Below are 26412 nucleotides of genomic sequence, written 5' to 3'. Positions count from 1 at the left end.
AATATTTTGCCAATCCAGAATCAATGTACTCACCCCCATTATCAGAATGTAACACCTTGACAACCGCCCCAAATTGGGTACTAATCATGTTATGGAAGTTTTGAAACACAAAGAAAACCTCACTTTTTTCTTTCATGAGGTACACCTAAGTAGTACGAGAGCAGTCATCTATAAAGGTAACAAATCATTGATGACACTTCATTGACATCACACGAAAGGGACCCCAAACATCCAAATGAATTAAAGAAAAAAGAACTGAACTTTTATTATTACTAAGAGCAAAAGAAGCTCGGTGTTGTTTGTCAAGTTGGCATAACTCACAATGAAACTCAGAAACTTTATTTTTGATAAAAACAGAAGGAAATAAATGCCTAAGTAATAAAAAAGATAGATGTCTTAGACGTCGATGCCCCAGCATAAATCTTCCTTGGTAGATGGAGACTAGATGGAATGATGAGTCAGCTTGTCAGTCTGATCTAGGATATAGAGACCATTTTCTGTTCTACCACTGCCAATTGTCTTCTTCGTGATAAGGTCCTAAAAAAGACAAGAATCTGGAAAAAAAGTTACACTACAATGCAGATCCCGAGTAAGACGACTCAATGACAATAGGTTAAGAGAAAAATTAGGAACATGTAAAACAGAAGAAAAAGGTAGAGAAGGGGTGACACAGATTAAACCTTTCCTAGAGATAGAAGAAATAATATCATCAGCAATCCTAGCTTTATCCTAACCAGAGGCTGGTGTATAGTCTGAGAAGAGATCAAAAGACCCAAATATATGATCTGAGGCACTAGAATCAATAATCCATGGCAAGGCCTTATCAGATAGAAAAACACTGGAAGATGAGGCTAAGTTACCTAAATGGGCAAACTAAGAAGAAAGAGAAGATGCACTTGAAAGAACAGGAGACCGGCAATCAAGCAAATTGCGCAGAGCATCCTCAAACTTAGAAGAGGAGATACTAGAGCCTCGATCAGAAGTTTGTGTATAACTGGAGCTAAACCATGTGTCTCTACAGTATTGGACTGATGAGCACGAGAGTGAGACCCACGGCCACCTCTATGACTAAAGCGATCCTCTTAAACCCCTGATGGAGTAACTTGAAGCTTCTAACAAGTCTCACAGGTATGCCTTGGTTGGCAGCAGTAATCACAGAACAGATTATCCTTTCTTGAAGGATGAGAAGAAGGAAGTGACAAACCAGCTCCATTCCGAGAGAAAGCAAAAAGTAATGTTGAACAGTCTGTAGAAGCCAGTGGTAACATAGTAGAACAACGACTTTCCTCATTCTGGACATAAGCAAAGGCCTCCTGAAGTGATGGAAGAACATTTATGCCAGGAACACGATTCCGGACCAGATCAAACTCCACATTAAGGCCTTCTAGGAATTTGAAGACCCTCTCATGTGCAAGAAACTTCCGGTAAGTAACTGAGTTAACTGTCCATACAAACTTATAATCTAGGAGATGATCTAGGCTTTTCTAACCATTAGTTAGAAATGTAAAATACTAAAAAACTGTCTACTCCCCCTGCATTGAGCGCTCAATAGACCAACGCAACTTAAATGACTGAGAAAAATTCCCCTTCTGAGAATATGTACCAATTACTGCCTCCTAAACATCTTGGGTAGTTTCTATGAATAAGTAACCTTTACTAATCTTAGGGACCATGGAATGAATGAGCCACCTCATGATCAAAGAGTTGGTAATCTCTCATTGATCATAGCCAGGATCAGTAATATTTGGTGCTTGAACTCTCCCATCAACATATCCCATCTTTTCCATACTCTTTAGAAAAAGTGTCAGACACTGTGACCAAGCAAGATAATTTTGGCCATTAAACAGAAAGGTGTTGATTTTAAGGCTAGGATTGAGGTTCTCGAAAGTAGTGGTTATAATAGGACTCTCCCCTTTAGGTGACTAGGAACTAATGGTGGATTCACTAGTATTTTCAGCCATCTCAATTTACTACTATCCAAACAACCTGCAATAATCACTATTAGTGGAAGAGGAAAAAAATGGAGTCACAACACAAATAATCAACCACAAACCATAGAGGAAGCAATACAATCAGTTAAAGCTGAGTAATAGGGCCATAAAGTGATCCAAAAATAACAAAAGTTTGGGAGAATTAAAACTTAAATCAAAACAGAAGGCTACGAGTCCTAATCAAAAGAAAAAAACTGTAGCAATGAAGTGAATGAAGTCCTGAGGGTTCAATCAGTGCATGGCTGGACTCAATGCACTTATCTGGTTAACAGAGAGTCTCAAACAGAAGCAGCGGGCTGGTCGGTGGCTGGACCAAGCCTAGAAGTAGCTGACAGAGCCTATAAAGGCTATCGGGCAAGACTCAGGCCTGGAATGGCCTATGCGATGGCTGGGTGATAGCCTATAAGTGCCAACAGGACTGCTGGATGAAAAAAAAGGGACTGCCGATAGTGTTGCTGGATAGGTGGGTGATGCCGACAGAAGAGAAGTATAAGAAAGGAGGGGTGGCCTAGAGTTTTGGCTCTCATACCATGTTTGTTTGAGAGAAGAACAAACTTAGGAAATGATGTGACAATCATCCCCTTTTATATTAATAACATGTAACTTACAATGAAAGTCTTAAGGCACAAATAAGAAAAGTCCATAATAAGGAAATTATAGCTAAATCAAATCAAATCATAAGGTAATATTCTAACATAATATTCTAACAGGTTTCCACTTCAAAATGTCAAATTTGGGTTTAAATTCAATTTTGTGTTGTTTTAGGGATTTAAATTCAGTTTTGTAATGTTTGAGGGTGCAAATGTCGTGTGATCACTTTTGAAAACCTCAGAATTTGTGCCATCCCAAAACTTTGTGAGATTCATGGCTGTTGTCACAATACTGATGCTCTTGTTACTGAAATCTACATGACCAGACTAATTAATGATATCGCATTTGTTTAGTTATTTAACTGGTAACTTGCTGAATGGACCTGTGCCTGACTGGATGCTGCGTGGGCTGAACCTCAAAGTGTAAGTTTCTCTTCCAAAGCGCTTAATAAAAGTGTTAGTGTTATGTAAAGTTGTCTAATCTGCTCATGCAGTAAATCATTAATCCACCTTACTTTTGGTCATTGCTTGTTGCCCTTGTGGGCTTTATTTCAATCCATACCTCACACTGTGGTTCAATGCAGTTATTACTAAGTAACTGTAATTGTGGTCATTCATTAATACTATGCATTCTTGGAATTGATAATCTGATGACACTACCGTGAAGAAAAAAAAGGAAAAAGAGTGCAGATATTATGCGAGTGCCCCATTTAACAAGTTGACTTCCAACGCCCCTTAACTTAGAATTTGATCATCCATTAACAATTTGACTTCCCAGGTCGGCCATCTCAATTTTAAAAGGGCAGTTTTCTTGCTACAGTTCATTTCTTAATCCTTGGGCAAACAACAGTTTTCTATTTTGCCTAAAAACCTACTTCCAACTTCCAATAGCATATTGGACCAAATAAATGATTATTTATCCCCCCCAAAAAAGGCACATATATGTTGAAATGCATAGATGGTTAATATATTCTTTTAAGTTGGGGGTGTTATGCTAATTTATATGTTTAAATTAAAGCAGCAACAATGTGAAAAACTTATGTGCTTCATTGTAATGTCCAATGCGTAACAAGTTCAGAGCCCTTAACAGATCTCCTTATCTAGAATTTGATGATCTGATCATGTTAGCATAGTACAGGTCTGGCCAAAAAGAATAATAGGATTCAAAGAACAAGACTTTTCATTCAAGTTTATCTTTTCAATCTTCAAAATGCAAGTAAATTTTTTGAGTTAACACCTTCCAGCTATGAAGCACGGATACTCCGAAATAGGCCACGTACGCGTATCGGATACGGATACACGCCCGATACGCGAGGATACGTATCAAATACGGGAAATGAAGTATCCAATTTTTTTTTTTAATTTTTGAATTTCGGATACGTCTCGGATACGCGAGGATACGGTCAGGATATGGTGGGGGCAAAAAAATAATTTAAAAAACTTAAAATGGGGTGAAATTGTAAAATATGAAAAAAAAAGATGAAATAAAACACAAAAAAAAAAAAATAATAAACCAAACTCTCTCTTACCTAGGTATTCGACGCAGCCGCGAAGGAGGAGGAGAAGCAGCTCGCCGATCGTCTCGAACAGCAGCTCGCCGATCGTCGATTAGGTTCGTGATCAGGTTCGTCCCGCTCTCTCTCCCTTTCGCTCCCTCTGTCTGCCTCTCACGAACTCTGTCTCTCTCCCTCTCCCTCTCGATCTCGCTCGATCTGTCTGTGTGGTTCGAGATGTCGATCTCATCTCCCCTCCTCTTCGTCGATCCGTCTCTCCCCCTCCCTTACCTATGTCTGTTTGCATATTTATTTGTATTATTTTAATTTTTTTTATTTTTTATATGTAGACTCTGCAAATCACGTAAGATATTAAAAAAAAAGAAAAAACTTATATATTCGGTTTATTGAATCTGATAAAATAAACAAATAAATAAACTTATTAATAAATAAATAAATAAAATAAGGTAAAAAAAACTTATTAATAAATAAATAAATAAATAAAATTATTAAAAATAAAATTTGTCAACTTATAAAATTATAAACTTTGTACACTTATTAATAAATCAGATAAGGTAAAAAAAAATTATTAATAAATAAATAAATAAACTTATTGATAAATAAATGAACTTTGTAAATTTTTTTCCCTTAATTTGGGATTGAATTGCATTATGGATGTTATGGGTGATCCTATATTGTTAAAATTGTTGAAATTTAATTGAATTGATGAATTTTTTGTTATGGGTGATGCATGATGGTTGTTATGGGTGATGCTACATTATATTGTCTTTTGTTTCAAGTTTTATTTTTATGTATGCTACATTACTAAAAATTGTTGAAGTTTTATTTTATGTATGTTACATTACTAAAAATTGTTGAAGTTTTATTTTTGTGTATGTTACATTACTAAAAATTATGAAAAAATATTTTTTATGAACGTATCCCCGCCGTATCCGTATCCTACTTTTTCGAATTTTGACATATCGCCGTATCCGTATCGTATCGTACCCGTATCCCGTATCCGTATCCGTGCTTCCTAGCCTTCCAGCATGGGGTGAAAAATAATTCTGCTTTCCATTTTCTATTGCACAATTACCTAAAACAAAAAATTGAAAAATAAAAATAAAATTGGCCATTTCAATGTTTGTAGGCATGGATGTGTCATAGAATTTTTCTTGATTGGAGTTGTAGATGTAGAAATTATGCAACGAGCAGATTAACAAATTAACTTCTAGATGCATGTCTTAAGACTCTTTAACAACTAGTTGAAACAAAAGTCCTATTGTTGGATTGTCAGACAGTTACGGCTTACCCACAAAAAAAGGCTAAGATAAGTAATTTTTTTTATTGAACTTCACTTCCAAATAGCATGCATGAAACCTAGTTTTTACTTCCTGATGGGTCGTTTTACACACCAAAAATAAATACTAAATTGTACCAATTCCTTACAATAATGGAAAGTCCAGGTATTGATCCACAGTGACAAATGTGAAATTAAACTAATTTAATTGTTAAATTCCTAAATTAATTTTGATAAAAAGATGATTGTTTATAGAGTACTAATAATTAAAAGAAACTAAGAGATTAAGCTAGCAATTAAAATTGAAGTTGGAGATACTGATTTTTTGGAAAAGCCTAGGGTAATAAATTCACCACTAGCTACATAAATAAGGTCTTAATTTGGAAATCAATTATGTTATGGTTCGAATCAAATAATATTTCACAACTACAAGTTCGAAACATTGATCAAGAGAATGATCACGTTCAATGTATAGGCACGAATCATTTCAAGTAGCACGAGTCATTCGCTCTAAACTATGGTAGCAACACGACTCGTCCCTCGTAGTATGGCTCACCTCATACCTTGAATATGAGAGAAAAGAAAACCATTGCATGGAAAGCATTCAACAATCACAAAATGTAGAATACTTAAAGAAAATATTGGAAAATATATTTACAAATTTCTTGAACACTATACAACTTGTTCAAATCATTACATAATCAAAAACCAAAAGGAAAACCTATTTACTTGGCTAGGGTTTTATCAAAATCCTAGAAATAGAAGAATTAGCCACTCATGGAGGAGTGGGAAGAGGTAGAGGAAGAGAAAACCACCATCGAAGATTCTTCTTGAAGTTTGAAACCCTTCTCTTCAAAACCCTAACTCCTTTTATCTTTTGGAAATTTTTAGAACCCTATTCCAGCCTCCTTTTTCCTCTTTTATTCCCAATTAGACGAAGTCAAAATTTCACGCATGTGTCCCTAGGTTGGCCGCTCGAGCGCCCATATTTTCTGCTCGAGCAGTTATCGGCCGCATGTGCAATTAGGTCATGCCGCATGTGTGGCAAGATGGCAGGTCGAGAAATTTCATTTCTTGCGCGGAGAATCTACTTTTGTTCCACTTTTTGTCTAAATTTGCGTGTTGCTTGTCAAATCTGCACAATTACACAAAACACATCATCTTTGCCAAATAATCATAATTCAAAGACTATAAATATAACTTAAGTGGCCTCAATGTGGTACCTTTCGGCCTACATCACTTCCATATTGCATTCAAGATAAGATGAATCTCAATGTGCATTCTATGTGCAGTGATCTTTCATATAACAACTTTAGCTCAACAAGGAATTCAATTTGCCAAGAAAATGTGTAAGAATCTCTTATCTTATTTAATAACTATTATAATCTCTCTAAAATCTTGTGTGCACCATCTTAACTTTTCACTTCCTCTATTTTCTACAGGAACTTGTTTGAAAGCTCTTCAGAGGACAATGCTTCGTAAATTTCTGTAACTTCTGAAGAAATTCATCCATAATATTTTTTGTTGCTTTCGTAATATGTTTAGGCAGTGTTTCAGTTCATTTCATTCTTATCTGACCTATATTCTAATATGATATGATGCTGATTGGTTCATGATCTCATGTTGTTCTGTCAGTGGAATTCTTTCTTGCGATCATGGCTCTCGCTGTCCACGAAGTAAGTAGAAATATTATTTATTTCATTTTATTGATAATTTGACTTGTTAACTCTGGGTCATATTCTTCTTCTTCTTCTCCTTTTTTTTGTTACCACCGACTTATCATCCCCCTTCTAAAGCATTTACCTATTTTTAAGGCTTACAGACTTAGGCATTGGAAACTGAAAATATGGTGTTGTGATTCAATTGGACTTGTTACAAGGTGTAGCAAAAATGATGGCTTAAAGAAGCTGTAGATTGCATGTACTTAGATTTTTAAAAACGTGATGAGTGTCTTTAGATTAAAATGTAAAAGGAATTCTTTCCTAGATTTCTTTATTTCTGATCTTTCTATTTATTTCACTTTGTTGAAAGGTATCTGGTTACGTTTTTATGTCAGATTGGTCCTCCTTCCATATAAATTGTGGTGGAAGTGAAGTAGTTATTGATGGAAAAACATATGAAGAAGATACAAATTCAGCAGGGCCTTCAAGGCTTTTCATAAGCAAAACTAATTGGGCATTTAGTAGCACTGGTGACTTTCTATTTGATCATCGCCCTTTAAAGGCATACATTTGGACAAATACTTCGAGGCTCTCTATGAAGAATTCCGAGTTGTACATAAATGCACGGCTTTCTCCCCTATCCCTGACTTACTATGGTTTCTGCCTACAAAATGGATACTATACTGTAAGCCTTCACTTTGCAGAGATCATGTTTACTGATGATAAAACATATGCCAGCCTTGGAAGACGCATATTTGATGTTTACATTCAGGTAACATTAGATTTTCACACCCATAAAATTGACGTAGAAAGGTTTCTTTTTCTCGTATTATATTTTTGTTAACTGATTTTGAAGTGGTACTCTTAAAGGAGATGATGCCCGTCTTAATCGCCAAGTATTTTAGCATTCGATTTTTCATCGATTACTCTAAGAAATGATTTTTTTTTTTTTGGCAAGATTAACATAGCAGAGCCCTGCCAAAGTAAATTTAAACAGTTACCTTCAGCATATGGTGTTCTTTTGTGATTGGATTAAGTTGCTGCAGGGAAAGCGGGTGCTGAAGGATTTTAATATTGAACATGAAGCAGGTGGGGTTGATATGGAAACCATAAAAAAATTTACAGCAAATGTGACTAAAAACACATTAGATATACGATTCTATTGGGCAGGAAGAGGCACAACCTCGATCCCTTACAAAGGAGTATACGGTCCTCTTATTTCAGCCATTTCTGTGAATCCTAGTAAGTTGTACAACTTCTACTACCTTCTTTTTTCTTGTGTTAATGATTCGAGATTGACCTCATCTAGCCATTACCAACTTAACAAATTTCATATTTATCTGCGTCATGCATCGATTGTACTAAACCATGACTATATTCTCAATGTGGAAATTAAATTGTGTTTACACTTATTTAAATGAAATGGTTAGAGTTTGTTATAACAAACTCTAATTGCTTTCCTAACTACTTTACAGTTGTATTGCCATCTCTCTTATATTTATACAGCTCTTTCTCTCTCTTTTGTTACTTCAGAACTCGCAGCTTTAGTTGTTAGAACATATTTTCTACTGTGGCTTAGGTAACTTATCATCTCCCCTCAAAGTAATGGGATTAGGCAGAACCATTAGTTTGTCTATGAGATAATGAAACCTGGAAGAGGTTAAGGGCTTGGTGAATATATCAGCCAGTTGATCAGCAGTAGGGATGTAAGATAAAGTAATTTGCTTAGAAACAACTTATTCCCTAATAAAATGGCAATCCATTTCAATGTGTTTTTCATGGAGAAAGCAGTGTGCATGTGAGTGATGAGAGAATGAATGACCAAAGGATCGCTACCAGTTAGTAAAATATCAACATAGATGAGTAAAATGGTAATATGAGCAGAAGTGTGTCTGACAAACAAAGAAAAGTTACAGGAACTAAGCTTGAAGCCTTGACCAAGGAAAAATGAAGAAAATGTGAAATACCAAGCGCGAGGGGCCTGTTTAAGACCATATAGAGCTTTTTGAAGCTTGCAAACATGATGAGGAAATGCTGAATCAATAAAACCTTGTGGCTGAACCATGTAGACCTCTTCCTCAAGTGTACCATGCAAAAAAGCATTAGATATATCAAGTTGTTTATGTGGCCATTGATGCAGAAGAACTAGATAGAGGAGAACGCGAATTGTGTGTTGTTTGGCAACCAGGCTGAAGGTATCTTGAAAATCCACACCCTTTTGTTGCAGATAGCTTTTAGCCACTAACCGAGCCTTGTATCTGCCAATGGTTCCATCAGAATTTTTCTTCATACGAAATACCCACTTACAACCAATGGCAGTTTTGTGAGAGGGAAGATAGACTAACTTCCAAGTGCCTTGTTTGTGAAGAGCAAGAAACTCCTCAGTCATAGGAGCAGTCCAAAGAGGAGATTGCAAAGCCTGAGTAGCATTAGTGGGCTCAGTAAGAGTAAGGTCAAGAGAAGGAGCATGAGTAAGATGATAGGCTTTAGACTAAGGTAGCAGAAGAAAAGGGAGCTGCAAGTATAGAGGAAATAGGTAAATGAATTTGAATAGAAGAAATGGGAATAGGAAAGGAAGTAGACAGAGGTGGCTGAAAAGAAAGAGAAGTAGGTGGAGAGGCAGTAGGGTAAGGAGAGGCATCAATGTAAATGGCAGCAACAGGCTGAGCTACAGTAGCAGACTGAAGTACAACAACAGGCTGAGCAGAGGCAGCAACAGGTTGAGCAGAGGCAGTAGACTGAACTACAGGCTTAGACAGAAAAGAAGGAGGCTGAGGAACAGATGAGGAAGGTCTAGAAATAGGAGATAGAACAGAATTAGACAAGAAAAGGGACTGAATAGCAGGCAAAGAGGAAGAATCAGTCCACTGAAGGGAAAAAGGGAAACATGTCTCATTGAAAAGGACATGTCAAGAAAGATAAACATTCCCTGAAATAGGATCCAAACATCTGTATCCTTTGGTAGTAGGATGATAACCCAAAAACACAAAAGGAGTAGACCTGGGTTCTAGCTTGTGAGACACCTAAGGCCTAAGCCGAGGAAATCATTGGCATCCAAATACTTTGAGAAAATGATAATTAGGAATGGTATGAAATAAAAGTTGAAAAAGAGATTTGTGGCCAAGAGAAAGACTAGGCATCCTATTAATAAGAAAGACAGCAGTAGCCATAGCCTCAAACCAATATTTAAGGGGAATGGAGGACTCATGAAATAAGGTAATAGTAGTCTCAGTGGTGTGCTGATGCTTCCTCTTAGCTATGTCATTTTGTTCTGGTGTATATGGACAAGTGAGGTGATGAACAATACCATGAGTGGTAAAGTAGTCCTGCATTTTAGTATTAACAAATTCAGTCTCATTATCAGTCCTCAAGATTTTTAAAGAAGTAGAGAACTGATTCTCAGCATAAGCCTTAAACACCATAAAAGTAGAAAACACATCACTCTTAGCATAAAGGGGATAGATCCAAGAAAGTCTGGTGAAATCATCAACAAACAACAAGTAGTACTTATAACCAGAGACAGAAATAGTAAATGGTCCCCAAACATCACTATGAACAAGAGAAAATGGTTGTTTAGCAGTGGAGCTAGATAGTTTGAAAGGAAGCCTATGAATTTAGCAACACTACATGGTGTACAAGCAAATTCAATACAATCTTTATTCTTAAAACTAGGGGATATATGCTGAGTAATATGATGAAATTTCAGAGGTGAAGGATGTCCAAGCCTTTGATGCTAAATATGGAAGGAAGTCGGTGAGGAACTATGAGCAATATGAGCTGGATGAGATTGTGGAGAAGATGAGGCAAGGTGGTAAAGACCATGCACATTAGGACCTCTGTGCAGAACCTGTTTGGTAAGATTGACCTGAACAACAAAGGAATTAGAATGAAAAGTAACTGTACAATTATTGTCCTTAGCTAACTGATGAACATATAAGAGTTTGGAAGAAATGTGAGGAACATGGATAAGATTATTATGTTGAAAAGAATATTGAGTAGGCAACAATCCCTTCCTAATGTGTTGAATGGAACATTTTGGCCATTTCTAACTGTCACTTGATCATGTCCTTGGTATGGATGATAGAGATGAAAATTTCCAAGGTCATTGGTGATATGATTTGTGGCAGCAGAATCAATATGCCAAGGTGTAGCAGAGGAATCTATAGGAAAGAAGTTTGATTCTGATTGGATGAATTTGGATTGGTTGTGCCTGAATAAGCCTTAGATAGAGGTATGGAAGGAATAGAGGATGAAGAAGATTGAGATGGCTAATAGTTGGGATCCATACGAAACCAACAATCTAAAGCAATATGATTGAAGCCTCCACATATCTGGCAACCAGAAGGATTAGAAGAACTAGGACTAGTTCCTCCAAATCTTACTCTGTAAGATCAATTTGGTCGACCTCCTTTATATCGTCCACCTCGAAAGCCACGAGAAGGAATTCTGCCTCTATAACTAGACTGTGCAGAGGAATGAGTCCTTGAATACTGAGAATAAGGTTGGGAATTCTCAGAATTTTTGGTTGTAGAATAAGCAACTGTAGACTCATTTTGCAGAACAAGTTTGGCTTTGTTCTCAGTATGTATGGCTTCAGAACATAGGAGAGAGCACAGATCCTTCATTGAAATAGATTCTATTCGAGCTCGGATTGCAGTCTTGAGAGCATCATACTCATCAGGTAATCCATTTAGAGTAAGAAGTACAAGATCTTCATCATCAACCATTGAAGAAGCAAGTCGAAGCTGATTGGAAATCTCCTTGATCTTAGTAAAATATTCCTCCATTGTAGCACCTCTTTTTGTGGTTATTGTAACTGATTTTTCAGATGATGAATATGAGAACGAGATAATGAAGTGTATTTCTTTTCGAGAGCACTCCAGATTTGAAAGCAGTGTTGGTGATGAAGTATGAAGAAAATACAGAACGTGAGAGTGTTGCAGTGATGAAACTCAGAAGATGAGCATCCATTGTCTTCTATTTTAGAAATTCAGGATTTGACATAGTTGTTCCAGAGGAATCAAGAATGTCAGATACAGGACAAGGTACCAAACCAGTAATGAAATCAAGAAGAGCAGTTGCTCGAAGAACATTCTGAAGCTGACTTCTCCAAATCAAAAAATTTGAAGAATCAAGCTTAACAGTGACTAATGAATTGAAATTTGTAAGAAGAAGACTTAGATTTGATGGTATAGATTGAGAATTTGAAGAAGAAGATGAAATCACCATTGTTAGACCTTGCTCGTAGGGGCTTGTAAATGCTCTGATACCATAACAGAAGTTGAAACTATATTTTCAATGTGGAAATTAAATTGTGTTTACACTCATTTATATGAAATGGTTAGAGTTTGTTACAACAAACTCTAACTGCTTTCCTAACTACTTTACAATTGTATTGCCATCTCTCTTATATCTATATATCTCTTTCTCTCTCTCTCTTGTTGCTTCAGAGCTCGTGGCTTCAATTGTATAAGAGAACATATTTTCTGTTGTGGCTTAGGTAGGAATTACCTATTTATTATAATGAGTCTTCCCTTTTCACTAAATGTCCGGTAAACAAATTACCTCAATTTATAGTATCAACCATAGTTACTAGGAGATCTCTTTGATGTATGAAACTTGTTCTATGAAAACTTGATTCTGGAAAGGAGACAAACCCAACATGAATTTTAAAGAACTTGTCATAAGCTCTTAGGAAATGTTGAAAAAACTTTCTAGAAACACTTTTATCACAACTTTTTCTATTTTTCATGCGTGCAAAGCTTATTTTTTAACAACAATATGTAACTGTTCTTGCAAGTTTCTTCATATATTGTTTAGCATTAGTATTTTAATCAAGTATGAAAGTAGTCAAAGGCTTTATATTGTTATTTCAAGGCTTCTAAAATATTTGCTTTTACATATTCTACTCGATCGTATATGACCTATCATTTCTAGTTTCCTATAATATTTTTTTTCACCATTTTTGACGTTTCTGTTTCCCATATCTATTTCCCATAATAACAATTATGATTTCAACTATTAGCATTAGATGATTACTTCTTTACCTTTATATGTCTGATGATTCACAAAATTGGATGCATTCATATAAATGTTGTTTCTGGAGAGCCTTCTAAAATAGTTAGGCAAACCATAATACTAATAAATGGATTTTGATGATGTTGAACCGTGAAAGGTTGAAAAAGAGGACAGTTCAATTGCTTTCATTACTTCTTTATGTTTGTTTCGATTACATTGCCAATGGAACAAATTTTCTTGTAGGCAGCAAGATATCATTCTTCTATAAATAGAAATTGACATCTCAATGGTTTTATTCATGCCAAAATGTGGTCATTTTTTGTCAGCCTTCTTATCTTTGCCGGGGTTATTGTTGGGATAGTTCCACATTCCAACTAAGCAAAATGATTTTACATTTATGTTCATTTACAATTGTTAGTTAATAAAAGTGATTTAAATTGTGGAAGTCCTTCTGAGTTTTGACTTTTGAACATGAGGAACCATGTGAGTACATGGTAATGGAATTATTTTAGTTGTATCTAAGCCTTTACTGCAATGTCAGGCAAACCAGGAAGCTAATAAATGTAGACATGAGGTTTTTCTGTATATTTAAAATGTGAAGTTTAAACAGAGAGAAGGGATAATAAATTATTGTCCTTTTTCCTTTTTGATTGTTTTTTGTTCGCTTGGATCCCATTCATTAATCACCTTAACAATTTCATCTCGTTGGTGTATCTGTTTTTGGTTCATGCAGATTTTGATCCATCAGAGAATGGGAGTAATGCATCTATATCTGCAGGCAGTATAGTTGGAATTGTGGCTGGAGTAGTATTTGCTATCTTCCTAATGCTGGGTATTCTTTGGTGGAAAGGATGTCTACAAAACAATAATACGATGGAACATGGTATTAAAATCAACTAGACAAACTCTGGATAATTATGATAGTAATAATTATCATACTCACCATCAATGGTGTTTTTTTTTAAAAAAAAAAAAATTCAATGTTTGTTATGTTATTTACCCGAATAAATTATGTAAACATGTCATGGTTCAATAGTTTTTATTGTCCATAATTTTTTTTAGAATACAAACGAGTATTTGGTTCACTGGAATAAAGGTTTGAATGGAATTGTCATTCGATCAAAATATTCATTCCCATGTTTGGTTCATTAAAAAGGAAAGAAATGTACATTCCAAATAGACTCGCCATTCACCAATTTAGGAGAATGGTCCTTCCATTGCGAGGCCCATGAATTAGGATTAATGCAAACACTACCTTAGGAATTAGGATTAATGCAATACAAGTGTGATTTGCTCATTGTGGGAGTGCTTTATTTTGACATATCCAGGTCAAGTGGCACTTTTTGATTTCTTTGAGCATAGAAGATGAGGGTGAATTTTTTTTTTTAATGCAAATTATTAGGAATGAGCCTCTTGACTTTATTGAATGTGCTTACTTATCTAGTTGAGCTTCTTCCACAGATCTGAAGGCTCTAGACCTGCATACTGGTTCATTTACCTTAAGGCAAATTATAGCTGCCACAAAGAATTTTGATGTTGCTAATAAGATTGGAGAGGGTGGTTTTGGTTCGGTGTACAAGGTATCTTGTGGTAGATTTTCTTTTTCCTGGTGTTAATAGTAATTCAACAATTTGTAATTGACATTGTTTTGAAATGAAGGGCCTTTTATTGGATGGCACTGTGATTGCTGTGAAGCAGCTTTCTTCCAAATCAAATCAAGGAAATCGCGAGTTTGTGAATGAGATAGGCATGATTTCTGCCTTACAACACCCTAATTTGGTAAAGCTCTATGGATGTTGTATTGAAGAAAATCAACTGTTGCTAGTATATGAGTACATGGAAAATAACAGCCTTGCTCGTGCTTTGTTTGGTAAATTTCAACCTCATGCTTCACTCTATTGCATGCTTTTGGTATCAGAAAATAAACACATATTTTAGCATATTAATATTTTTGAGTTTTTAATCATTTGGTGATCTGAAGGCCCTGAAGAACACCGGTTAACACTAGACTGGCCAACTAGGAACAGGATCTGTATTGGTATTGCAAAAGGTTTGGCTTATCTACATGAAGAATCAAGACTGAAGATTGTCCACAGAGACATCAAGGCCACTAATGTGTTGCTTGATAAAAATCTTAATCCTAAGATATCCGACTTTGGTCTTGCAAAGCTTGACGAAGAGGAGAATACCCACATAAGCACTCGGATTGTGGGAACTTTGTAAGCTGTCATTCTTATTTTTGTTAAGGAATTATTTATATTATATTTTTGGTTGATAATGTTCTTGGTATTATCATTATTATGATTATTGTTGTTGCAACCGATGAATTCACTGCCTAAAGTTCCCCAAAAAAAAAAATAATAAATTTAGTATCATAATTTGTTTCCCCCAGAAATCCTCAAAGGCAATGACCTAATTTTAGAAATGCCCTTGTGGAAATAAAGCAGTGCATATTATTGGCTACATTGATAGAGGTATATATATACATGACAGCATGTCACAAAAACAATGGTGATGTTTTATTTTGTATCTTGCAGTGGATATATGGCACCTGAATACGCAATGTGGGGTCACTTAACTGACAAGGCTGATGTTTATAGTTTCGGAGTTGTGGCCTTAGAAATTGTAAGTGGGAGGAGTGCCACTAGTAGTTACAGGAGAAAGGAGGATTCCTTTAATCTTCTTGAGTTGGTAACTTATAAATCTTACTTTCTTACGTATATTGTTTCTTGCTTTAATTATTTGCATTGGTAGAAGTATATCAAGGAAATTTTTCTTTGAAAAGCTTGTGTTTGCATATAAAAAGGAGGTCAATCCTCTACCAATAAGAAATATATTAATTCTTAAAGATGGGGAAAATCGACTTATTTGGTTAATTAATTCTTATTTGGATGTCCTTTGTATTTGAGTGGTCCTGTTCATAATTATAGAACATCTTAATATAGTAATTAGCTTTCATAAATAATCTCCTTTAGTATAAAACGTGAGACTTCCTCATCTTTCATGTGTGGAAATGTTTAGGTTTTCTTGAAATAATAAAATAGAATGTTTTAGACTTCAATTTCGATAAAGGGCTATTCTCCTGATTGCGATTTAGATATTGAATTTCTATATCAAAAGCTTGCAATTTTTCATTTTTCATTAAAATAAGCTGTCCTCTGTGTGTGTAGGCTCTGGACTTAAAGGAGAAAGAGAATTTGATGGAGCTAGTGGATCCTAGGTTGGAATCAGATTTCAACAAAGAGCAAGTGATGGTGATTCTTAATGTAGCTCTGCTATGCACTAATGCCACAGCAGCAATCAGGCCTAAAATGTCTTCAGTGGTAAGCATGCTGAAAGGCAAAGTCGAGGTTCAAAGTTTTTCAATTGATGGTATAGAGCCCGAGAAGACAGATAACCGGTTCCAATACAGCCCTGAAATGAGCACGAGTGACAGACATAGCCACGGTATCTCAACTGACAGGCCATGGACTGACTCCACATCTGCTTCTGATCTTTACCCACTCAATTTGAGTTTCAATGGGAAAAGAGAGATTGAAGTGTTGGAGTAGCAAAAGGCTTCTCTTTTCATCAAATTTAAATTTGATGCAACAAAAGGTGGAGCATTGGAGATGTCTTAAAGTCTTTGTTTTTGGTCCGATGATCTATTAGTATATGTTGTGTCCTTTCTTTTTTTTTTGCGCACGCGCGTGCATGTGCGTATGCGTATGCGTATGCGTGTGTGTGGGGTAGGCTGTTTGTTTTTGTTTGGAAGATGGTTGATGAATCTTGATCTGTATGGTTATATCGTCAAAAACTATTGTATCATCTTTATGGTTATTGAAGTTATTTTCTTAGCAAATGGCAATAATAATAGTAATAATGAAGTGCATGTAATTTGCAAAAAATAAAAATTTAAACAATCTTCAATATTTGTTGAAAAACACAAATCACATGTTGCTCCATGTTTTTCAACAGCTATATTTTTAAAAATGAATTATTTATTTATTTTAGAGACAAACATAATTTTTAAAACAATGTTATGATTATTGGACTGATTTAATTTTTTTCATGAATGATATACATAGAGGGTCTTATAAATAAACAATTCAGATCATCGAATTATGACTCATGGTTGGTCTTACAGGCTTCTCAAAGTTCCCTCAAATTCATATTTGAACTTGAGAGAAATTTAACCTTGAGGCAATATGACTTTATTTGGTTATGATTGATTTTTTGAAAATTAAGTATTTTATTTTTTTATGTATTTTATTTTTTTTGTTTTTAGTAATTTTTTTAATATTTTAAATAAATTTTTTATTTTTTAGATGCAGCTAACTTAGATGTGCTTAAAAAGTAAAATATTTGTTAAAAAATATTTTAAAAAAGCAATAAATACACAAGAATATGAAAATATATTATTTTTTGATTTTTTTTATATTTTTGATATTTAGTGAATTCTTAAAAAAATTCATAAACACATTTTAAGTGTTTTTTATATTATGTGTATCTAAATTTTTTTTTTTTTACATATTAAAAAAATTCATGAAAACAAAATAAAATATGAAAAATAAAAAAATTCAATTTTCAAAAAAGAAGAATAAACCAAACAAGGTGAAATATGTTTTGAAATGATTTTTTTTTAAATTTTTTTATGAAAAGATATATATAAAAATAAAATAAATAGGAAAAAATTTTTGAATTTTTTAATGAGTTTTAATTTTTTAACTAAAATGTAAACAAAGGAGGCCCCAAATCCATCTTTTAGTGCCATAGGTGTCGTGCAAAGCATGCTAGACCATATCCCTTCTTTCGAGGAAAAGGGATTTTTTTTTTCTTTTTAAATTTTATTATGATCACATAAATCAATGGAAATGTGGGGACATATTTTTGGGTAGTCTACGTGGCCGAAGTTGTTAGCTGAGGTGCCACATGGACGGACCATGGTGCCGAGATACGATACGATAATACCGAAATTCGAGATATTTGGATAAAGGACTAGAGTCCTAGATGACATCAAACTACCTATTTGGATAGAGATGGGACTCTTGAGAAAGTTCATCTTAATCTGAATAGTGTGAGTTGTGATAGATGTTATCCTTGTAAAGGATAGAGTCCCATGAAGTAAGACTTCAAGGGGAAGTTGGACACTGACCACTATAAAAGTGAGGCACCCCCATGGGTCTAAGGTATTCTTTTTATGTTCAGTCTAGTGAGTTAAGCACTATTTGTTATCTTTGAGAGATATTGATTATTGACTTGATCGTTGGAGTGCCCCTGGGTGGACGAACCACTGCCGGATTCTTATCTTTCTGTGACAGGTTGTTCAGGCTTAATATATTTTGCCAGTGCTCTCTAGCTGAGTTCCCCCTTTGGTTGTGTGGTCAGATATCAACACCTACAATTTGGCGCCATCTGTGGGAACTTAGTAAGGATAGATGGCCAATAACGAACAGGAAGTGAGGATTGTGGATGACATCCACAGTAAGGAGGAGAAGCATGTAGATCCTAACACTGAAGAAATGGAGCATAACGGAAAAGTGCAAGAAGTGAATCCTAAGGCGAATAATGTCGCCAAAGGTCGAGAAGGAAACAAAAAGAGTAGCTGAGATGAGTACTACTGAGAAAGGGACCTTCAAGTATAGAGGGATAGATGCCGGACAAAAGATGAGGAAACCGAAAAACATGGAAAATATGTTGATAGATCTATAGACAGCGGTCAACCTCATAATGCAGAACAACGTTGTCACACTCCAAATCCGGGCATGACCGGCCGTGGCCCACAGGGACTTAGCCCAAGGCACACGTAAGCCTAAACATGAACCCAAAACCATAAAGAATAAATGTGATAATAGCCCAGAAATAAATAAATCAAAACTCAATCCAGTGACATACCACAAGTGAAAAACAAGTCATAACCAACTTCCTAAAAATATATACATACTAAATGGGACACAAACCGCCCACAACATAAAATAATTCTAAATAAAACTCAACCACAATGTATGCACAAAACTCGACAAGCAACCTAAAACAAATTAAATAAATGCCCTAGAGGTCCATGCAATTGAGTCCCCGCTACACCATGAGTCCACTCTAAGTCCTTCTAATACATAGAAATGGTAAACAACTAAGTCAGCTGATAACTCAGTGAGTAGCAACATGGATAGTAAATACAGTTTTGAAAACATGGCTTAATTCCAAAATAAGATATATATCACAGAAACTAGATTGGCATACAGTTTGGTAAATACAATCTGTTTCAAAAAGAAGGTTCCACAGTTCAACACTTAAAATACTTATGTCTCGCAAGAACATGATAAACGACATTTTCTACTTAAAATAGATTATAACATGAACACCAATAATTTTCTGGGTACCAATAATTTTCTGGGTACCAAGAAAAACAAATAATCTGCCACACAGTTCTCAAGGCTATAAGCCCCGTTGGATCCAATACCGAACTAAGAGTCATCCTCAGGGTGGCACCTGGGCCTTTTCTCAAAGACGATCCGATTGAAGGTCACCTAGTTGTTTTTAAAGGTCTTTTTCTTACAATCGTTGAGCACTAGAGTCATCACGGCCCAACTCGGATCTGTTCCCTAGTGGCCAGAGTCACCACACACAGTGGAATAATTTTCCTAGACTAAATACACACATGGTCTCAATAATCAATACACATCAGTTTCGCAAAACATGGTGGTTCATCATTATAAACATGAGACCAAAACAAATAATTTACAGTATGCCAAGTTCACACATGTTTCAAAAATAATTTGATTCAATTGATAATATAATAATTTATCAAAACAGTTTAGTTTTCAAACAACAATTTAATTTTTCAACAGTTTAGGGTAGGGGAACATTTATAAAAATACGTAGCATGAAACTACTCACCTGAAAACGAAATAATATAATCCTCGAATAGAGTGTAAAAGTCCAACTAGTGCCCTGAACCAAGTATAAAAAACTACACGTCACAACTAATTTGAAAATACTAAAAAATAGGAACTAAGTAACCTCAACTAAAACCCACTAACACGGCTCAACCCAACTCACCGTTACTCTTAAATATTACCTAAGGTCATGTTCTTCAAGGTTTAAAATCACCCAAGACATGGGTTCCGGTCAAAACTTAATTAATTGTGACTTAAAGATAAAATAGAATTTCAAACAAGCCTTCCCAACCTATTCACTAACTTTGAAAATTACAAAACCCACTCCAAGCTATTCAAAAAATTCCAATAACCTCCAGATATGATCTAATATATCCTAAGTTTCAAACCCAATTGGTTTCACTTGATTTGCTTATCAAAATAATTATCTACAATTTATTATATCCAAACAGGTTGTTTTCTGCAGCACTTTAAAGAAATTGACGGTTCTCTTAATATACACGAGCAATCAATGCAAGGCCAAAAACGTACGAAACTAGACTCGTAACTGGTTCTAATGACACTAATTTGATAATTTTTGGATTTATACCCAAAGAGAACAACACTCCCGAATTTACTGTTTCGGACTGGTTTCCTGGACAGATTTGAATACCTCAATTTATATAGATTTTGACTCCCAAAAATTATGAAAAAATTCAGATATGCAATTAAATATGTAATTGATCTACTGTAAAAATTTCAATTCAAAATTCATCCGTTTGATATGGTTTCTTGATTTTTAAAGTTTGCGATTCTGTGCAGAATTTTTGAACTAAGAATTACACCCATTCTTTACACATAAATTTAGCTCCTCAGATTTCTTAATAGTGTATACATATATATACAAAATACATAAACCTACAACCTCTCCATGAATGAATAAAATAATTATAGAATAAGGATGAAGAACAAAGAAAGAAGAGAAGAAAACCTAGGAGGGCTAACCTTTGATGATCACACACAACACAACACACCAAAAAGTTCTTTGATTGCAACATCTTCTTCTTCTTTTTCCTTCTCTCTAACCCTCTCCCGTGGCTGATGTGTTGTTGCCCTATGTGGTGAACAAATAATAGAGTAGGGTTTGTGTTTATTTTATTTTATACTAGTGGTGGGCACACATAGGTCAAATAAATAGATAAATATACAAAACATATGCATAAGTTATATGCAACTCAAATGGTAAGAGTCTTATATATTAACCTTGTGGTCTAGAGTTCAAGTCACACCCTCCTCTCTCTCTATTTAATTTTTTTTTTCTAATAAACCTTGCCTCTAAATTAAAGACTTTCACCATAAATTTAATTTCGGTTTAAAAATTAATTAAAAGATCCTCTAATAATATTTAATTTGCACCTTAGAATTCACCACCAAAATATTTAAGATTGTAATATTATTATTTAATTATTTACTTAATTTTTATATTCGGGTTCTCACAAACGTGATGTAACCAAACATCCCCATTACAGGACATGTCGGCACCAACAACCAAAACTGGTGCCCAAAAGACAATATCTCGGCCTAGATGATTAGGTCCGAGGAGACAAGAGCTCAGTCGAAGTGAGCGGATCCCGGATCCCAGATCCTAGAAGACAAGATCTCAGCCTAGATGATTAGGTCTGAGAAAACAAGAGCTCAGATCCCAGATTCCAAATCTCGGATCCCAAATCCTAGAAGACAAGATCTCGGCTTAGATGATTAGGTCCGAGAAGACAAAAGCTTAGTCGAAGTGAGCAGATCTCGGATTCCAGATCCCGGATCCCAGATCCTAGAAGACAAGATCTCGGCCTAAATGATTAGGTCTGAGAAGACAAGAGCTCAGATCCCGGATTCCATATCCCGGATCCCAGATCCTAGAAAACACGATCTCAGCCTAGATGATTAGGTCTGAGAAGACAAGAGCTCAGATCTCGGATTCCAGATCCCGGATCCTAGATCCTAGAAGACATGATCTTTGCCTAGATGATTAGGTCCGAGAAAACAAGAGCTTAGCCTAAGTGAGCAGATTCCGGATTCCAGATCCCGGATCCCAAATCCTAGAAGACAAGATCTCGGCTTAGATGATTAGGTCTGAGAAGAGAAGAGCTTAGCCTGAGTAAACAGATCCAAGATTCCAGAAGACAAGATCTCAGCCTAGATGATTAGGTCCGAGAAGAGAAGAGCTCAGCCTAAAGTGAGCAGATCCCAGATTCCAGAAGACAAGATCTCGACCTAGATGATTAAGTCCAAGAAGAGAAGAGCTCAGCCCAAGTTAAAGACTTTTTTATATAAGGTCCACAAAGGAGTATGTGGAAACCATGCAGGGGGCAGATCCCTTGCCCATAAAGCAATATCGCAAGGATTCTTTTGGCCTTACATGCAAAAGGAAGCTGAAGCCTATGTAAAAAAGTGTGAAAATGTTATTGAAATCCACGTGCAACGTACGAGAGAACAACAATTCGGCTGGGGGCGTACCAGTAACAACTTGCTAGGGCTTACAACAAGAAGGTCAGCCCAAGAGAGTTCAAGGTTAGGGACCTCATACTGAGAAAGGTTGTCGGCAATAAGAAGGATCATAGGGAGGCCAAACTTGGCCCAAACAGAATCATCCCGGTTGCCGGCAATGGGGCATATCGGCTAAAGTAATAATAAAGTGCTAATTTGATTTTTGTGAATTTGAAATCTATGCGATAGGACCGACCAGTCCTATGATGATGTTTTTGAATGAAACATGACGAATAACTTTGACTTATTATATGGCAGAGTTGAATCATACTTGCATATAATAGAGTTGAACTAAGTTGGCGATGTTTCTAAATGAAACATGACGAGTAACTTAGACTTATTATATGACAGAGTTGAATTATAATTATATATAATAGAGTTGAACTAAGTTGGCGATGTTTCTGAATGAAACATGACAAGTAACTTAGACTTATTATATGGCGGAGTTGAATTATACTTGCATATAATAGAGTTGAACTAAGTTGGCGATGTTTCTGAATGAAACATGACGAATAACTTACACTTATTATATGGCAGAGTTGAACTATACTTGCATATAATAGAGTTGAACTAAGTTGGCGATGTTTCTGAATAAAACATGACGAGAAACTTAGACTTATTATATGGCAGAGTTGAATTTTACTTGCATATAATAGAGTTGAACTAAATTGGCGATGTTTGTGAATTATACATAACGAGAAAACTTAGACTTATTATATGACAGAGTTGAATTATACTTGCATATAATGGAGTTGAACTAAGTTGGCGATGTTTCTGAATGAAACATGATGAGTAACTTAGACTTATTATATGACAGAGTTGAATTATACTTGCATATAATAGAGTTGAACTAAGTTGGCGATATTTCTGAATGAAACATGACGAGTAACTTAGACTTTTTATATGGCAGTTGAATTATACTTGCATATAATAGAGTTGAACTAAGTTGAATTCACCTAGACTTACCATGTTGGCAGAGTTAAACTCAGAATGGAACTAAGTTTGGTTTAGAGAAACCAAGGTTAAACACCTCATGTAGTCTTTGTTTGAATCAGACTTCGGCGAAATTGAAGATGCGTGCTTAACGTGAACATAAGTGACACTTGGATTCACATTAGGGGGCAGGAAGCAGGAATAAGGAATAGGCTTAACACTTCTTGAAAAAAAAGTTTACAAGTTGGAGTCAGCCGAGGTATCCAGATGAGGGGACACTAGAGTTGTTGGTTACCCGAGATCACCAACCAATTCGTCAAACTGGGAAATATTAGAAGGCAGTAAGTACAAGTAAGGAAACAATACTTGTTGAATGTCGTTTAAAGAATTTTTATAAAATGCCCGTTGGCCGAGATCACAATAAAAGATGAACTCCGAGGTAAGTTGGTCTGAGGTGGCCAACTAAGGGTATACCCGAAATGAAGTGGATCCGGGGTAGTACGTGTCAGATGTGCTCTAACCCGAAGTGATTACATAGTTAAAGTATACTTGGGAGAAGTACAAAAATATTCTAAGTATGGAATCATACAAGACAGTAAAGACAGAGACAAGCATGGAACACTTAGTCAAAAAAAGGACTTGCATTCAAAAAGACAACTTGTTTAGATACAAAAGAAGGCACATCGGCCCAAAGCAAAACAAGATATCAAGATGGAATCTGACTCCACTCTCAAATGATAAATATTACAGGGAAAGGCATAAATGTCTCTCCAGGCATCATAGAATCCTCCTCCCCAGCCAACCTTAGATGAACGTCGGCTGGAATGAAGAATTCCTGACGAAAGTATTCTGGTTTCTTGGAGAAGTTTACCCTCCATTTGAACATCCTTATGACCTCAGCTAGGGTGAATTTGGAAAGGAAAGTTGGACTATGTCAGTTAAAGACCTCGGCGAAACCCTAAGGACTGCTGGGTTATCAGTTTTAGGGTTCTGAGGAAGGTTTGGGGACAAAATTTGTTTTAGTTTTCCAGAGTGTGGATTCTGGCAAATCCCAAACCTACGTCTATGCAAATGTACAGGATTCAGAGGCAGTAATCTACTAACAAGCCAGAACAAACAGAAGAAACAGGTCTCAAAAACATGAAACAGTGATCAAAGACTCAAGAACACAAAAAAAAAATAGAGCATTGATAGATTCAGTGAATGAACAAAATTGATAGAATTCGATGACAGTGTGCTAGAAGATATGTGTCAAATACAGAAAAAATGTGAAGATGGGCTCAAGAACATGAAGGACAAAATATGAGTCAAAGCAAGCGAAGTCATGTAGAACAATGGGATTCGAATATGAAATGGCAATATAGATGCAGATACAGATACTGTGTGTGATGTGTAACAATCCCTAGAAAGAATATACTTGAAAACAGTAGAGAACTGAAGTTAAAATAAACGAAATCAAGGGCTTACAAAGTGATGCCAATGAATTAAATGCCGAAAAGGGATTCGCCAGAGTCAAACAACGTTATGATTGGAACAGAACCGTTGAGTGCACGCCAGAAGTGGTGACCAGAGTTGTAATAGGAATGAATGCTTCAAGAATAGCGATAATGGTTTGCAGAGGTCAAGAGAAAGAGAGCCTAAAAGCACAAGTAGATACGAAATGAGAAAATGAAAAGGTTTTGCTAGAATTGGAAAAATATGGCAAAAAGTTATGATTTTGATTCCCGACGTGCCCACGCTGACATCAAGCGGTGGGGGGCAAAATTGACGCAATACAATGAGGACGTGATTGGTATGCTCCAATCTGATGATGATCTTGATTGAGAAATGCGATCTTAGTTGAGATATTGATTTCGATTAAGATGTTGAAATTGGATGGGTGCAGAGCTTGTTTATTTTTGGATCTTGATGTTCTTGAACTAGCAAGTCATGACCTCTGCTAATAATGTGATCTTTGTTGAGATGTTGGACCTAGATGAGATAGAACATGATGGTTCTTGATTCTTGATTCTTGACAAGTAGACATATGAGTCCTTATTTCTTGGTGCCGACAAGTCACGATCTCGGTCGGAGGAGTACATGAATAGGTTTCATCACCTCAGTTTGCCGAGGTAATAGAACCTAGGGGGCAGTTGCGGGGACATACTTTTGGGTAGTCCACGTGGCCGAGGTTGTTAGCCGAGGTGCCACGTGGAAGGACCATGGTGCCGAGATATGGTGCGATAATACCGGAATTCGAGATATTTGGATAGAAGACTAGAGTCCTAGATGACATCAAACTACCTATTTGGATAGAGATGAGACTCTTGAGAAAGTTCATCTTAATCTGAATGGTGTGAGTTGTGATAGATGTTATCCTTGTAAAGGATAAAGTCCCATGAAGTAAGACTTCTAGGGGAAGTTGGACGCTGACCACTATAAAAGTGAGGCACCCCCATGGGTCTAAGGTATTCTTTTTATGTTCTGTCTAGTGAGTTAAGCACTATTTGTTATCTTTGAGAGATATTGATTACCGACTTGATCATCGGAGTGCCCCCGGGTGGACGAACCACCACCGAATTCTTATCTTTCTGTGACAGGTTGTTCGGGCTTACTCTATTCTGTCGGTGCTCTCTAGCTGAGTTCCTCCTTTGGTTATGTGGTCAGAAATCAATACCCACAGGAAATATATATATATATATATATATATATATATATATATATATATATATAATATGAGAGAAAATTAATCTAAGATCTCTCTCACATTTTTAATACTAAAAGAGATCCATAATATTATTTTTTAATATTTAAGATCCCTAAACATACACTCGTATATCAGATCAGAGAAAAATCTGACCCAAACACCAAACAATGAATTGTGATCGATCTGTAACTTCGATTCCTCGATATCTCAGCTCGATTCGTCAGAATTTAGTCATTGTACCATTCACAGCATCCATTTTTCAGTTATCGTCTTAGTTTCCCACATAGTATTACCTCACTTTTCCAACCAAACTTGCCAAGAAATAAGATAAGAGGGCCTAAT

The 26412-nt window shown here is 35.8% G+C and overlaps 1 protein-coding gene across 1 annotated transcript in view; it reads left to right on the top strand.

Annotated features, from left to right (window-relative positions):
• LOC114277845 (putative leucine-rich repeat receptor-like serine/threonine-protein kinase At3g14840) overlaps window positions 1-16900 on the top strand; it is a gene marked incomplete at its 5' end in the record, with an annotated part of 29111 nt that extends 12211 nt beyond the window's left edge. Inside the window, 12 exons of the mRNA XM_082885819.1 lie at window positions 2936-3004; window positions 6667-6723; window positions 6817-6852; window positions 7010-7050; window positions 7431-7807; window positions 8082-8277; window positions 13787-13936; window positions 14515-14633; window positions 14713-14923; window positions 15035-15272; window positions 15591-15744; window positions 16224-16900. Coding sequence (XP_082741945.1) covers window positions 2936-3004; window positions 6667-6723; window positions 6817-6852; window positions 7010-7050; window positions 7431-7807; window positions 8082-8277; window positions 13787-13936; window positions 14515-14633; window positions 14713-14923; window positions 15035-15272; window positions 15591-15744; window positions 16224-16604 — 2029 coding nt within the window. The remainder of the gene's footprint in view (window positions 1-2935; window positions 3005-6666; window positions 6724-6816; window positions 6853-7009; window positions 7051-7430; window positions 7808-8081; window positions 8278-13786; window positions 13937-14514; window positions 14634-14712; window positions 14924-15034; window positions 15273-15590; window positions 15745-16223) is intronic.
• Between the last annotated feature and the right edge of the window lie 9512 nt (window positions 16901-26412).

The sequence above is a fragment of the Camellia sinensis genome, chromosome 8, assembly GCF_055761805.1.
Source record: "Camellia sinensis isolate YWXY chromosome 8, ASM5576180v1, whole genome shotgun sequence".
Taxonomy (NCBI): domain Eukaryota; kingdom Viridiplantae; phylum Streptophyta; class Magnoliopsida; order Ericales; family Theaceae; genus Camellia; species Camellia sinensis.
Note: the sequence above shows the minus strand (reverse complement) of the source record. Positions and strands in the feature narration are given on the sequence as shown.